Source organism: Alosa sapidissima, chromosome 2 (genome assembly GCF_018492685.1).
Source record: "Alosa sapidissima isolate fAloSap1 chromosome 2, fAloSap1.pri, whole genome shotgun sequence".
NCBI lineage: Eukaryota > Metazoa > Chordata > Actinopteri > Clupeiformes > Clupeidae > Alosa > Alosa sapidissima.
In genome coordinates this window covers 35811412-35828447 of record NC_055958.1, presented here as the reverse complement: position 1 = coordinate 35828447, position 17036 = coordinate 35811412, and the positions used below count along the sequence as shown (strand labels likewise).

The 17036-nt window shown below is 41.8% G+C and overlaps 1 protein-coding gene across 4 annotated transcripts in view; it reads left to right on the top strand.

Annotated features, from left to right (window-relative positions):
* The window catches only part of LOC121693191 (nectin-3-like protein), a 104175-nt gene that overhangs the window by 47982 nt on the left and 39157 nt on the right, over positions 1 to 17036 (top strand). For 2 of the 4 annotated variants that reach the window (XM_042072494.1, XM_042072503.1), the window contains exon 2: positions 8107 to 8158. The exons of 1 other annotated variant lie outside the window; for it this stretch is intronic. In XM_042072494.1, coding sequence (XP_041928428.1) covers positions 8107 to 8158 — 52 coding nt within the window. Of the gene's footprint in view, positions 1 to 8106; positions 8159 to 11712; positions 11838 to 17036 lie in introns of those variants that run through there. One more of the 4 variants, XM_042072485.1, reaches the window with a different exon arrangement.

The following is a 17036-nucleotide window of genomic DNA, read 5'->3' as shown; positions in this document are numbered from 1 at the left end:
GATCTTTGTGCTGTATCAAAATTCCCACAGTTATGAAAGCAGACGGTCAAACAAATGTCTTACTTTGTATTTTTGAGTGGCTCACAAACTAACAATGTTCTATTTTCTGCTCTTCTCTCCCTCCTCCCTTTGGTTGGTTCCACCACCAGGATAAAAGACGCAGATTGACCAGCCCACGCTTTCATCCACCATTGTACACAGTATGGCACGCTTTGGCACAAGTTCAGTTTGTTTATGTTATTGTTTATTAGTTCATTTCTCCATGTTGTATGATTTATAGATAGACTTAAATTGTCATTGTGCAGTTGGTCCGTACAATGCAATTTGCTTGTGCAGCTTTTAAAAATAATACTCACATACACACTCACACACACAAAAAAATAAAAAATAAGAATACACATTATAAAAAGAACATATCAAGGCATTAACATGCTTCCATTGCTTGAAGTCCATTTTAAAGTGCAACTGTGCAAGCTCCCATTGCTTAAAGTCCATTTTTAAAGTACAACTGTTTTGCTTTGTTTTATAAAATAAAAGTTTGAAATGCTATGGAGTGCCCTATTTTTTGACCCTCAAACTGATATCTCAATTGTAACTCCTACTTCTCAACAGTTTCTCATTGCAATGTCTCCTCATTTGCTCTATTATTTCTCCTAAGGAGAAACAAGTTGTAAATGAGACTACACTCAAACATATAAGAGATCTCCCGTATTTCTCCTGCTTCTCAAACTAATATCTCTTATGTGACTCCATCTGCTCTATTATTTCTCCTAAGGAGAAACAAGTTGTAAGTGAGACTACACTCAAACATATAAGAGATCTCCTGTATTTCTCCTGCTTCTCAAACTAATATCTCTTATGTGACTCCTACTTGTCTTATTGCTATGTGTCTCATCTTTTGCTTGTTTTATTTCTCCTAAGGCAAAATTAGGAAAAATAATTGTGACAAAAGTAATACTTAAATGATCCTTAAAAGAGAATTACCATTTTGCCTCCTTAGCAACAGAAGGGATACAAATGAGAAACAAAAGTTTCCTCTGGGTCACTCAGTGGGACACACGCATCACAGCAATATGAGAATGCTGCGCTACATGAAGGAGAGATTTTAAAACTTTGAGAGATACGTTTTTATACCTTTTGACGTTGATGCCGTTTACAACAGAAACATCTGACACCATGTTATTTCCACGTTATTTTCCTCTGCTGATTTATGTTCTGTGGTTGACAAATCTGGCAGCTTTTTTTTAGAAAAATATAGACATAGAAAAATTGAAACCATGCAGTCTAAAATGACAAATCAAGCACTTTATTTCAATAGCTACTTTTCAGGCTTATTGTTTTCTTAAATTATTTAAATGTGTTGACAAAGGACATTTTGTGATGACTTGAATTATGTCTTATAATATGTCAGCAAGCAATGCATCATCAAGGCTGTGTTGTAAGATGTTGATGAAAGCATTTTGCACAGTTAACCATATCCAGTGCACCCATCCACAAGTTCAATAAATGTTCCTTTTTTAAATTGAGACTTATAACATTTGTTATCATCATTTGTGTAATTATGTGTCATTTGTATGATGTAAATTGAGGGAGCAAAATAAAAGCAGTATCGGCTCCAAATATCGGTAAGTTCGTTTTGGATTCCACTGTCATGCATTGAAGTTCAAAGGTACTGTAAGTCTCTGTTGGAAGCGACCGGATTTTCACGGCATTTTCGCCAAGAGCTACGCCACCACCTCTTCCAACGCGTCTCGGAGTACTAACAAATGAACAGTTTGTAGGGCACAGTTCAATGAAGGCAGCAGACTCACCAACTACGGCAACAATCCAGGTCTCCGTTAGAAACAATAAGTCCAAGTCATGGCGGCAGAAAAAGTCGTTCAGTATGAAAGTCTTATTTAGCACCGACCTGCAGTTGACAAGAGCTGCCTTAGCCACAAAGTATGAAATGTAAAGTATAAAATGGTCCTGATATGTCACTAAAAATCATGTTCATTTCAAATACTTATATCACTAACAACAGAAGTCCAGCCAGGATATTGTCATTTAAAAAGTGAAGTTTTAGCCCTTAACTGATGTTGATGTTGTCATGTTGTGTTTTGGTCTGATGCGCCACCTTCCACCTATCTACTAATCACAAAGTCAGTAGTGCTTCGGCATCCGGGTTGCCAGCTCTGCCAGTCAGGGTGGAGGGGGAGGGGATACACCGCTCTACAGTAATTTGAAAGTGATTGCAGTAGCCTACCAGTTTTGGCCACAATCTTACATACGGTTCCTTTAAAATGCAAGCCTTGAACAAATAAAGCAGGCTCATGGACAAGCAAAACTTAAAGGGACACCAGGCAACGTTTTTGTGTTAATTAATCATCTTCGTATAAGTAAGTATATAAGTATATATACTCTTTTGATCCTGTGAGGGAAATTTGGTTTCTGCATTTATCCCAATCCGTGAATTAGTGAAACACACTCAGCACACAGTGAACACATAGTGAGGTGAAGCACACACTAATCCCGGCACAGTGAGCTGCCTGCAACAACAGCGGTGCTCGGGGAGCAGTGAGGGGTTAGGTGCCTTGCTCAAGGGCACTTCAGCCGTGCCTACTGGTCTGGGTTCGAACCGGCAACCCTCCTGTAACAAGTCCGAAGCGCTAACCAGTAGGCCTCGGCTGCCCCCCCCCCGTAAGTCGGTATATGGTTAAATTACTCATTACAGGGCGAATGAAGACTCTCTCGCCCGCTTCTACTGCCTGTAGGAAGAATATCCCGCTTACAAGTTCAGTGTATCGTACTCGCCGACCTTCAGTCTCACAAAGTCTTGGACATCGTGCTGCATCCACAGCACAGAGGCAGGCTAACGAAACGCTAACGATTGTTGCAAATGTGTATAATGGCGAGTCGGCGAAGAAGCAGCGAAAACCCTTGACGGAAGATGCAAAGAAAAGGAAAAGAGCTTCAGACCCAGCGGGGGCTCGCACACGTATCGACACGTACAGACGCTAGGGGGAGTTTTGTAGAGAAAAAGCATCAGGCTTGCCTGGTGTCCCTTTAAACCAGAGGTTGTCAAATGGCGGACAGCGGTCCGAATCCGGACCCTGACGTGATCCTATCCGGACCCGGACCATAATAACCTAATTTAGATTTTCACGTAAGATTTCAAAGCTGCGCTAAATGTTTCGTAGGTTAGGATAACAGCATTTACTTCAGTAGCTTCAGGAACCATCATTTCACTTGCTGCTACTCATTCTGCGCATTCTGATAAAGTTGAGTCAGTGAGTAAAGTTACTATGGTGAAACATTTCCAGAAAGGTACTGGCTTGATGAAATTCATTCTGGACTCTCTATCCGACCACATAAAGACCTTGGGATACTTCGGTTTGGCTTTAGGGACCCTCTACTCACTACCACATAAGTGTAATGTTGTTTGGAACTGAAGAAGAGGTATAAAAATAGTGTTTTGTAGCGGTGAAATGACATGCCTGGGTCACTTCCAGGCTAATGAGTTTTGACTAAAAAGGGTAAAATCGAACTTTCTCAAAACACATCTGAGTGACATGATTTTGATGTCAACTCAACGTATGTACTCCCAATTATCCGTAAATTGATATAAAGTGCATTTTACTCCGGATAATTCCTTTAAGTTCACATTAAGATCTTAAAAATAGCCTACTCAGTTTTTCTCCCCAATTACTCTTATCTTGCCTTATGATGCTCAGGACCTTTGCTTGAGGAAATTTTCCGTAACTGGACCTCGCTGAAGGTTAATTGAATACCCCTGCTTTAAACTATAAAACTATACCTACACACAACAAACAAAAGGTTTTATATTGAACCTTAAAGGGTTCTATAGCTAGGTACATATATGGCACCCACAAAAGGTTCTATATTCGGTTGTTAAGTCCGACGTCACAGGCCCAACAGCTTTTTGGTCAAAAAACATTTACTAGCGCAGCCAGCCAGTTTTTGCAACTTATAAACCATGTCACCATCACCTCTGTTTTATTGAGAGTAAGACAAAACTGGTTAACTTTAACAGAGAAATTACTATAGCTGTGCAGCCAGATGATACAATCAAGGGTTACGTGCAGGCTTCCACAAAAAATAGGATTTTATTAGGTTGAGGCAACAAGCGAGTAGTAGGATGACAATTTTCTTAAAGGCTACTCTGAATAGTGGAAAATAAATTGTTTATTTTCCTGTCTGGAGAAAACGAGCGACTTTGAAAGCCGTTGGACCCGGAATAAAAAGATTTATTAGCCTATTATTGCATCATCACTTAATAACCAAATAGACCCTTTCAAGAGTTCCATTATCAGCATCATAGTTGTTCCATTTTAAAGGTGCTCTAAGCGATGCCACACGTTTTTTAGGCTACAACATTTTAGGCTAAAACATGTTCATGCACTGTAATAAGAAGAAGACTTCGGATAACAGAACAATGCATTTTCATGTACTGTAATAATAATAATAAATGTAGCTGCAAGCAGCAATGAGGGGGCCGAGTAGTTGAGCAGGAGTTGTCCTGGCAACGCAGCCAATTAACCCACACACATACACAGATCAACCTCCTCCCACACACACCCCAATAGTCCCCAACACATATGCATACCTCAAACATCACCAAATTTATTGTGCTTCCTCAGGATGTAGTCACGAGTCCACATACCAAGTGGACGATACGAGAAAGTGTTGATAATTATAGCACCCCTAGTGGTCAAAGGTTGCTAAATGATTGTGTGTGTGTACTTCCTATAATTGGATTGGATTGGATTGGACTGGACTAAACATGACTGGATTGGATTGGATTGGTTTGGATTAATTAGATTGAATTGGATTGAATTGGATTGGATTGGACTGGACTGGACTGGACTGGATTGGGTCGTTTGGTTTTGATATGTGAAAGCGTTGCTGAGATATGAGCTAACTTCCTGTAACTCTAGCGTCCCCCTAGTGGTCGAAGGATGGATTGAATTTGACTAAACTGTACTGGATTGCATTGGATTGGGATTGTTGAGATATGAGCCTACTTCCTGTAATTGGATTGGATTGGACTGGATTGGATTGGGATTGTTGAGATATGAGCCTATGTCCTGTAATTATAGACTGGACTGGACTGGACTGGATTGGATTGGGATTGTGTCTTGAGTCCATGTAAGAAGTTTGGTTTCTTTACCTGTTGAGATATGAGCCTACTTCCTGCTAATTATAGCGCTCCTAGTGGTCAAATGTCACCAAATGTATTGTAGGTACTCAGGATGTGTTCACTAGTCCATGTACCAAGTTTGATGTTGATACGACAAAGTCTTTAATGGTCTTTAGTGGTCAAAAGATACCAAATTTATTGTGCGTCCTCAAGATGGGTCCCAAGTCCATATACCAAGTTTAGTTTCGGTATGTGAAAGCGTTGCTGAGATATGAGCTAACTTCCTGTAACTCTAGCGCCCCCCTAGTGGTCGAAGGTCACCAAATTGATTGTGTGTCCTCAGGATTGGGACCCAAGTCCATGTACCAAGTTTGGTTTTGATATGTGTAAGCGTTGCTGAGATATGAGCCTATTTCCTGTGATTATAGCGCCCCCTTAGTGGTCAAAGGTCACCTCCTCCTCCACCTTGAGCCTCCTCCTAATTGGGTGCTGAGTCCATGTACCGAGTTTAGTTTTGATATGTGTTCACTTCCTGTTTGGTTGCTTTGCCGACGTTTCGTCATACAGAGAAGAGTGGTACGTTCGTATTTAAAGTGGCCAAATTAAGGTATGACTAAAGATTAGCTGACGATATAACATCCTACTCGACTGTGACTTCGTTTGTGACACTCCTGTTGATAGGCTAAACTAGAAAGAGCTAAAATAACTCACACCAACCTTATTTGCGCCTTTTATTCACATTTGCTCAAAGATTTCATAAGTAGGCTATAAGCCCTTTTCGCTCCCTACGTTGATGTATTCCAAGCGGCCTGCTTCGGGGGCGGGGGCGTAGTAACTGAAACACCATTCCTGTGTAACGTAATCGTTCTCAGGGACGCCCTCTGTTCGCTAGTTGGTTCGGTTGCCCAACTACCGAAGTAAACGAGGGAAATCAACCTATTCCAGTCGGAGTACTGTAGGGAAAATAAATCGAGCGGAAGTACGTAGGCAGGCAGAGGCCAGGCTATGAAATTTTTGACCTATGAAAACTTTTAAGTGTTTTTGATGAAATCAAATATGGAGGCCGGATCAATTACGTCGACATCACAAATTGGAATGGGGCAGCCTTAGGACCTCCCAAAGTATTAAAGGTTGTATCAGCGATTTCAAGCCCAAAAAAAGGCTAATTTTTCCTAACGATCCGCTTGCTGCCTGCCCCATAAGCAGGCAGTCAAAAAAAGCGTCTCTGTAGGCAGCCTAGGCTCTGAGATCTGTACACAAAAACAATTGCTACCAACAAGGGTTGGCAACCCCTCAAAAGCAAAATAAAGTGTTTCAACCAATAACCGACGAGATGCACGTTTAGGAGAGTTTTAATTGCACGGGAGGGAGGGGGAGGGAGTAGCGAGCTAGCTCTCTGTTTTGTTTGAACATCAACAGAAGTGACGTATCCCCGCTATCGCTGATACAACCTTCAACAGACCTCACTAGTAAGTTTAAATTTGAAATACATCAAACGTTATAGAAAAAAATCAATTTTTGCTAATTATAGTGCCACCTATGGGTCTAAGGTCTCCAATTTGTTTGAGCCTCTTCCTAGTTGGGTCCTGTACCTATGTACAAAGGGTGGTGTTAAGTGAAAGACTTGCCGATATATGAGTTCACTTCCTGTTTGGCGTCTTTGCCGCCAAATTTGATTAGCCGGCTTTTGTGAGGCATGGTCTAAAGATGATCTGCGCCAAGTTTCGTGAAAAACGGATGAACTTTGTGACCTGTGAATACTTTTACGTGTTTTTGGTGAAATCCAATATGGTTGAAGATCCAACATGGCGGATATTGACATAATGGGGTGCGTTGAGTTAGGCCATGTACAAGTATTTCAAATATATATCGATCTTCGAAATCGGACATACGATTCAAATATAAATTTATGGATGCAATGCCAAATTTGACCCATTGGTGGCGCTAGACTGCCTGTGGTTCAGACTGAAAATTTGGTGAAATGGATTATGGGACTGTATGGAATCAATGTGCAAAATTTCACAACTTTTTACTGTACGGTTCTATGGGCTGCCATAGACCTCCTTTGGAGAAGAAGAATAATAAGAAAAGCTTCACTGCTTGGCCCCCAATAAGAACACACAGAATCACTATGGGTTGCCTCGCAGCTTCGCTACTTGGCCCCTAATAAGACTTCGGATAACAGAACAGTGCATTTTCATGCCACTGTAAAAAAAAGAAGACTTAGGATAACAGAACAGAAGGGCACACGTAGGGAACACTGAGCATCGCATAGGGTGCATTACGTTTACAACACTAGAAGGGAACTAATTAAGACACATTCATGAATTATATGTCCTTCAAACTTATTGCTTGCAGTGGCACTCTAGAGCAGTGGTTCTCAAATGGGGGTACGTGTACCCCTGGGGGTACGTGAAGGCACTCCAGGGGGTACGTGAGATTTTAAAATATACATATATTTAAAAAGTAGAATCCATGCAAAAATACTTTAAAACAATTATTTAATAAATATTTCAGGAAAATATAAGTTAATAAAATGAATTTTATATTTCAGTAGGCTATTCAATTTCATTATCCTAAAAACCCAGAGTCCCCCCCCCATACCAGGATGGTTCGACCCAACCTGTCACATGCCACCCGCCATCACCTGTCAATCTCTGTCAAAACTCAAATGATGGAGTCGTGGTTGAAGCGTATGGCACGGTGCTCTGTTTTAAATATTTTTTCTCAACTAAAAATGCTTTGCGCTGGTTAGAGGGTACTTGGCTGAAAAAATATTTCACATCATCACTGAAAAAAGGTTGAGAACCACTGCTCTAGAGGTCGCCCCTCTTGAGTCTGCCAGTGTGTACCTCTGGAAAACAATAATTAATTCAAACTTGCATTCTTCATTAGAGAAATAGTAGGAATTCCCTGGAAACTTTCAGTTTTTGATTACATTTGTAAAAATATTTTCCCTTTTGCAGGACCACAAGACTCTGACACTGCTTCTGTTGATCTTCGGCAGCATGATTCAAGGTAAACTCTTTGGTTATAACTCTACAAATACATGCAACACAACCAGGGTAGGAATTTCATGGCCGTGATGCCCCTTTGAAAATCAGAGGTTTACAGGCCACGGTGGCCTTGGCGCCCTCTTTCAATATTCTTCTTTGCTTCCTACTAATAGCGATTATTATTTAGCCTATGGTCTGTCAAAATAATCTTAACATTCACAGCGCAAATTAATTTAGTCTTTTACGCAGTGGAGAAAGTGACAGCGCAAGAAAGTGCGTCCAAATTCACCCATTCTTCTCAGTTGAACTACTCGCGAAGTAGCCTACTCATCACACAGACATCACAAGTATCACTTGAAAGAGCTTTTTCTCAGCTTTTAAACGATGTTAGCCGCTAATTGCTGTGGTGAACGGTTCGCGAGAAAAGTAAATAATATAATTCAATTTAATCATAATTCTACTGAAGGTTTTGCGTCCATCTCCCTACCCATTCATCTCGGTGGAATACTTCACGAACCCTTCGTTTAACACATGACAAACCATATATCAGAATAAACAGCAGACCTTACCGAACACAAAGGTGTAAAGCAGTCCACTGTACAGTTTACAATTTGAGCACTTTTTCCACTACTTTGGAGAAATCTTGTCGTCCACATAAATCCTCTTTATTCATTAGTTAAACAAGACAGATAACAGATTCCCACACAGTTGTGTATTATGGAGATGGTTCATTCCACGCCAACTCAGCCACCCATGTACATGACACCTCTCAGATTTTGCTGAAAAGCACAGAAAATATGCCTTATGTTACCAAACAAAGGAATCTGAAGTTTAAGGTCAATATCTCAAAAAGGTTTGCCCGTGATGTCCATTTGAATTCCAAGTGCCACACCCCTTTTTGACACATTGGAATTTCACATTTCATTTTTTGGCATTTTTGGAGGCCCATAACTTCTCTTATAATAGTGATAGAAGGCTGAAAGTGATGTGTTAGTATATTGTAGTTTGTACTACGCAATTCTGCAGGCAGAATCAACATTCCTATAAATCCACCTCACCTCTGCCGGAGAGGGGTTTGGACCCCCATAAAACCCCCACCAGTGGTACCATACCCTTCAAATTAATTTTGGCAAGAGCAAGGTCCCCACATATAACAAATAATCCTGTTTAGAATAAATATGATCATTAATTGTGGTGCTAGGGCCAGCCAAAAACTGAATCACACATGCCGTCAACATCTTTTAGGACTTTGGTGACCCACCTCTCACCCAAACAGTAAGGAATGTTGATTCTGCCTCCAGAATTGTGTAGTGCAGGCTACAATGAACTACCACACCAGTTTCCAGCCTTCTATGCCAAAAAATTAAATGTGAAATTCCAATGTGTCAATTAGGGCCGTGGCACCAGAAATTCAAATGGACGCAACAGGCAAACCGTCAAAGTTGACCTGAAACTTACCATGTACATGATACCCCGATATTGGCTGTTTTCACATGGAATGACCCAAAGTAAAATTAAATACACCACAGTATTTCCTAGATTTTCTTTAACAGTGGGGGCAGGCCCTCCACAACCAAAATAGGCAGGCATTAAACACATGGACACGAAAGTAAGACTCCGCATCTGCTAAACGTTCATCTTGACACAGCTCATCAAAATGTGCTTTCACTTTTCTCAACCAAATATTCTCAAATAAATTTCTCCATTGCCTGTTCCAATGATACAGCCTCGTCCTGTTCATCTTTCTTTCGGTTTGTCAAAGTTTTGCCAATGCCTTCATCACATCATTGTACCGATATCTCAGAGCGGTTACTGCTTCGTAACGTGAGGACAATCTAGTCGAGCATAACTTCCTCAGTGTTATGTTGGAGTCATTGCTTGTGTCATCACTCTGTGTTTTATTTGAGAGCATTGCCCATCTCTTTATGCTGTGCCCAAAGAACACATCAATGTGCTCAAGAGTGTCAAAGAACTGTCTCACTTCTTGATCGCATCATTAAGGATGAGATTCAAATTGTGTGAGGCACAGTGTACATACACAGCAGTTGGCTCCTTGGCAATTATCCTTGCTTAGACACCACTGTATATGTTGCGCATATTTGCGGCACCATCGTACCCGAACAACGGCATCGTACCCTAAGCCGTTGTTCTCCACAGCCGCAATAATCTCCCTAGTAAGCTCGCTGGCCAATGAGTTGTTAACCTCACAAAATCCAATGAAGGACTCTTTGATCGTCACATCAGTGGCAACACCGAGAGCATCTCGCTCAACTATGACATATCTGAAGATCTGACTCATCTGATTCACTTTACCCACATCTTGTGTTGTCTGTAATCACAGAGAAAAATGGAGCTGATCGTATTTCGTCTAGAATGTGTTTCTGAGTATGTTTTGCTAGAATTTCGATTAGCTCATTTTGTATCAGTGGGCTTAGGTACTTGATCGAGCGAGCAGGGTGGCTAATCAGATCTTTAAGCACTGGGTCGTACATTGCCAGGAGCTCAATGACAGAAAGGAAATTGGCATTGTTAATTTCTCCTATTTGTACCTTATGTCCTCTAAAGGGAATTTTTTGTTCATAGCTAAAGTGAGCGTAACATTAATCACACAGTGTAGTACCTGTCACCAAAAGCTGGCCTCGTGAGGTATGTCCCTCTCCCTATCCTTATCATAGTTTTGTTCTGATGCCAATGGTCACACACCACACATGCAGCTTTATGTACAGTGGATGACTCGTGCTCCAGTGGGAAACGGCCAGTAGGTTTGCATGACCCTATAGATTTTTAGACATTTGAGTCTAGATTCTCAGGAAAATGTCCCATGTCCGTTGGATACTCATGCAAAGAGGATATATTAGCAGTGATGGGCATAGAATCTACCTCTTTCTCCTCAACGCTGTTGGATGACCCGCTGATGTTAGCACAGGCCACCAAGCTCTCTGCGGCAGGGACGTGCACAGGGGGGTTGCTCAGGTTGCCCGGGCAACTGCCCATATGCCCTTCTCAACTCACGTTGCCCTTCCGAGGGGAAAGAAAAATAAATAAATAAATCGTAGGCTACAGTGGATGCAGAATTTCATGTAGGCCTAGATAAAAAAAATCGCAAAGCCTCACTCACTTCCATTCGAGCACCGAAAGTGAAAGTCAGTAGCCTAGGGGAAGGGCAAACTCTGTTTACGTGGGCACCTGAGCTGAGCCTGCATGAGCGGCAGCGGCCCTAGAAGGAGATTGTCGCGGTTGTCGGGTGAGACGACTCAGCGTTGTCGGTAAAGGTGAGTTTGTAACAAACGAACGATCATCATCATCAAGTTTATGAAATTAAAATCTTCATAAATCCAGACTGAGTTTGTCACTTTTAGCCTAAATAATCAGACAGATGGCTTGCAGACAAGCAGCACGTTATCACATAGCCTAGGCTACTATTGTTTTGGCATTAGACAAACTAAGCATGTCTGCTGATAGTTAGTTTCTCACATATAGTTTTAGCAAGAAGAATGAGTGATGGAAGTAATGCATCACATTAATTATTTTATTCAAAATAGTTAAATGCCTAAATCCTATCACTATTTTGGGCAGGCTATTGTTTGAAGCCAAGATGCCCACTGAAAAGAGGCAGATTCAGGAGAGGGAGAGACAACTCAGGGAGGCAGCAAAGGGCACCCCCCCACTGCAGGGTTGGCTGCGAAAAAGCCAACCAGCAGGTGAGACAGAGACTTTGCACTCAGTAGTTAAGGTGATTGAGTGCTGTATTTCAGTGTTTTACTTCTTTGTGTATATATATTAATAAAGACCCTGTTATTCTCAGTCCTTCATATAGGCCTACATGGATTTCTATGCAACGTCACGAAAACATGCGTGCGCAACTAAGAGGCAGAAAGCACCATAAAACAGCATAGAGCAGCGCTGTCCATGAAAAGAATAAAATGAGTTTTTGTGCTGAAAACTGCACCAATTCCAAATCACGATGGTTAGAGAATGTTCAATATGTTCAATATCCCTAACGGAATGCATGTCTTCGCCAAAAATGACAAAATACGATGTTATATTAAAATGCAAATGAACAGCAAACTCTGAATTATAGTCTGAAATGAGATGTTATTATCATTGAGACAACAAGGGTATACAAAAAAATCTGATTGTAGCTTACAGCAGCGCGCATCTAGTTTTGCTTGTTTTGTTGGTAAATGTATGCCGTGTATAGCCTGTGAGTTTTTTTTGTTTTGTTCGGGGGGTGCCCTTTTTTCAGGTCAGAGCAACTGCCCCTCAAAATTCCTGTGCACGTCCCTGCTCTGCGGGTACCTCACTCCATTCCTCCTCAACATTTTCACCTTCTACTACATTGACCTTGCCTGATCCTCTGGTGCTAGCATTAGCCAGGGAGCTACTACTGCCAACGGTCGCTTCAGGTGCTTCACTGTCTTGCTCCAGCTCAATGTCAATCTCACCCTCCTGTGCTATCTTTTTAAAGAAGCTTCCTATTTTTGGTAATTATAGTGGATGGAATCCACTATCTTGAAATCTCCTGGCTTCTTCTTCTTCTTCTTCTTCTTATAACCTTTTCTTTTAACCTTTTCAAGAATGAATGCGACTCTAACCGCTTAACATACAGACATGTTGAAATAACCGTTGGTTGGAGTGGGGCAAGAGAGTTGTTATTTCAGATTTTTTTTAAAAGTTTATACTTTTTGAGAAATAGGGGATTAAAAATGTTAAAAAGCTAATTTTCCCCCCATAGACTTGAATGGCTGTGATGTCATAATGGCCTAAAGCCAGCTGCGCTTGTTAAGCTCCCAGAGTAGTTCCCGGGGCTAATCAGAACACTGGCACAGGTGTCACCTGTGAATCCAACTGTCTCAGCTTCTTTTTTTTTTTTTTTTTTTTATTTATTTGCAAACATCATTGACATTACAGAAAATGCATCACTACGACATGCACATGAATACTACATACGACAAACAGATGTACATTACATAAACACATACTGTAACTTAACAAGACATCACATTGACTTGGCTTCCACAAACATAACACAACATAATATTAATAACAGAAAGGCTAAGGATGATTTGCGTCCAGGATGATTACAGATATGATTATCAGGGATGAAATTGATGACCGGAATGAAAAGAAGGGGGGATGGGGGGGGGGGGGGTGCGGATGGTAGCTCTGAGAGTGTGAATGAGGTGGTGTTGGGATGGGGGGTGAGGGGTAGTGAGTATGTGAGGATGTATGTGTGTGTGTGTGTGTGTGTGTGTGCATATGTATAAGGCTGGCTTGCTGTTGGGCCAGGAGGAGAGAAGCTGGAACATAGGGAGGGAGGGTTTCAGAGGAGAGGAGCTGTAATTATTCTATTAATGATAAGTATAATAATAGGAATAACTGATTGCCTGGTTGATTGCCTGACTAATTGCCAACCTGGGCACCCATTAATGGCCACAGTTCCACCCAGCCCCCGCAGTTATACTGCGACGAGCTGACAGAGGGGAGGACCTGCGTGCCACCCATCGCCCCAGGCCCCCAGCATATGCACACATCCCCCACTACCACGACCAACCACATCTCGCCCCCAGACCTTCACCCAACACGCCACTCTTGACCTAAATATGTACAGTATGTGAATGGCTAGGTTGAGGGGTCTATCTAGAGTGTAGCATTAAAAGAAGTGGGCATGCATGGTGAATATCTGTCAGGATTTCCCCATGCACACCACACTTACCCTGTGTAAGATGTATGCCTCCTCAATGTGTGCATTAAAATAAGTGAGGCATGCAGATAGACACCTGATGAGGCATCTACCTGCACTCCACTCTTACCCTAGCCTGTTTTGTAGTTTTTGTTTATGTATGTCACCTAACATGTAGTGCAATTAAAAGAGAGTAAAGCGTGCTGTGTGCTTCCAGGACAAGGCGTGTGCATGAGCGTATGAGGAGGGTGCACACCGGGGGCCCAGGGCCAATAGATAACCCACAGGACCCAACCAATGCCAAAACCACACAGCGACCCGCCAGGACCGAGTCTCCCAAGCCATCCAATGGGGTCCCGTCAGAATAACGATGGGAGAGGCAGAGAGAAAGAGTGAAATTAGTAAAGTTATCAGAGAATGTAAATAAAAGGGGGAGGGAAAGAAGGGGATGCTATTTATATTAATAATAATAATAATAATAATAATAATAATAACAATAATAGTTCCAGCTACCCTCCCCTGCCCAGTGTTCGATGATATGTGTATCTGTTGATGAAGTGTGTTATGATGGTGTGGAGATGGAACTCAGGCAAAGAGGGTCAGGACTGTAAGTAGGTGATAAAGGGGGACCAAGGAGAGGTTATATCCTGAGTATTGATTAAGTTTGTAGTTGATAGGTTTTCTAATGATATACAAGTTTTTCCAATGAGCGATGTGAGCTTTTTTCTTAGATTTCCAGTTCATGAGGATTGTTTTCTTGGCGATAGTCAGCGCTACCAGCAGTGTTTTATTGCAGGAGTTGCTTAAATTGACTGTGGATGTATCACCAAGTATGCATAAGGAAGGGGATGCTGGGATGTAACAGCCAAAGATGGAAGAGAGAGATTTGTGACACTCACCCAGAAGTGGTTGATTGGAGTGCAATGCCAAACCGCATGAATGTATGTATCTGGGTTATTTTGTGTGCAGTGAGTGCAAAGATCCGAGCCAAACCCCATTTTAGCCAATTTATGTGCAGTGAAGTGGAATCTGTGAAGAACCTTGTATTGTATTAGTTGTAGATTACTATTCTTTGTCATGAGGTAGATGTTTTTGCACATTTTGGTCCAGAAGTCGGCACCGGGAGTAATTGATAAGTCTGATTCCCATTTGTGATATGGCAGGCCAATTGTTTTTTCTGAACGAGATATAATTTTGTAAATTTGGGAGAGTATTTTTTTGGGAGAGGGAATATTAAGCAGCTCTGAGATTGGTGGGGGAATGTCAAGGTTAGCTGTCTGGATGTTAATTTTTCCTAGGATAGATGATTTAATTTGCAGGTATTGTAAGAAGTGTTTACTCTCGATGCCGTGCTTCTGGACCAAACAGGAAAATGAGATGAGGCCAGATTATTGTCTTGAAGAATGTGTTGAAGGTGAGTGATGCCCTTTCCCATCCATGTGTGAAAGTTAAGTGTTTTTTTATTGACGGTGAAATCTGGGTTATTCCAAATCGGGGTGCGAATTGATGGTGCTATAGGTGAATCAGTGATGTGGTAGAATCTCCACCAGGCTGTCAGAGTAGCTGAAATTGTTGGGGCTTTGAAGGATGGATGTTTTTTGACCGACTGACTGCAGAAAGGGAGATCTGAGATTTTAATTTCTTTACATATTGTTTGTTCTAGGTCTAACCAGGTGTTGTCTGAGGGGGTGGGGTGTAGCCATTTGTGGATGAAGTGGAGCTGGTTGGCCAGGGCATAGTGCTGGAAGTGTGGGGCCTCTAGTCCTCCCATTGCTTTTGGTTTTTGGAGAGTGGCAAGTTTGATCCTTGGGGTCTTATCTTTCCAGTAGAATTTAGTGATTAATGAATCGAGAGACTTAAACCAGAGGGTGGTGGGCTGGGTTGGAATCATAGAGAATAGATAGTTTATTTTGGGCAGTATTGTCATTTTGATTACTGAGATTCTGCCCATGATGGATAATGGGAGGTTCTTCCAGCGTTGAAGGTCATCATCTATTGAAGTGAGTAGAGGGGAATAATTTAGGCTAAATAAGTCTGACAGCCTGGGGGAGACTTTTATCCCTAAGTAAGTGATATAGTTAGTGCAGAGTGGGATAGGTGAAGAGTTGGCTGTCACATCCCAGCTGTTGGGATGTAATGGGAGAACTGCAGATTTATTCCAATTGATTGAGTATTCAGAAATTTTAGAGAATGTGTCAATGAGTTTGATGGTTTCTTCTACTGATGTTGTGGGGTCTTGAAGAAAGAGAAGAATGTCGTCAGCATAAAGGCTGATTTTGTGATGCATATATGGAGTCTGGACACCTTTGATGAGGGGGTTCTGACGGATGGCAGCTGCTAGGGGTTCAATGAAGATTGTAAATAGTGAGGGGGAGAGTGGGTATCCCTGTCTAGTTCCCCGGTGAAGAGTGAAACTTTGTGATGTTAGTCCATTGGTGATTACTGTGGCTGAAGGAGAGGTGTATAGAAGTTAATGAACGACTCCCCGAAGCCAAACCTCCCTAATGTGGAAAACAGGAAATTCCAGTTCACCCTATCAAAAGCTTTTTCTGCGTCCAGAGTTGCTATGATGGTATTATCTTGAAAATTTGTAGAGTGATGCATTATATTTAACAGTCTGCGGGTGTTGGTGGATGAAATTCTACCTTTAATGAAGCCTGTTTGGTCTGAGTGGATAATGGATGGGGTGACCTCTGCTAATCTGTGTGCTAGCAACTGTCTCAGCTTCTAATGCATACAATCTGGCGCTCCCTAAAACTACACATCCTGTTTAAGTGTTTCCCGTGTGTCAAAATTATTCGGGGGGATTATTCCTACCGCTGAAATCAAGAAGACGCCTATGTAGTCACAAAGCCAGAACTGAGAGACTCAGGAGAAGTTTTTATCCCCAGGCCATCCGAACTCTGAACTCACACTATACTGACTTTGCACTCATTCACTCCTCAGCACTCATGACCCCCCCCCACTTTCACACAGACCTTTTATTTATTTTCTTATTTCATCACACGTCAAAACACACACACACACACACACACAACTTTTCTCCAACTTTTGCACATCTCCATAGAACTTTGTATTTATTATTTTGATTTATCCTCCATCTACCCATGTCCTTGATTGCCTAGCCTTTCTGCCCCCCCCCCCCCCCCACCCCACCCCCATCCCCAACACACACACAAAAAACACACACACTTACATCATCACTGTCATCACCTCA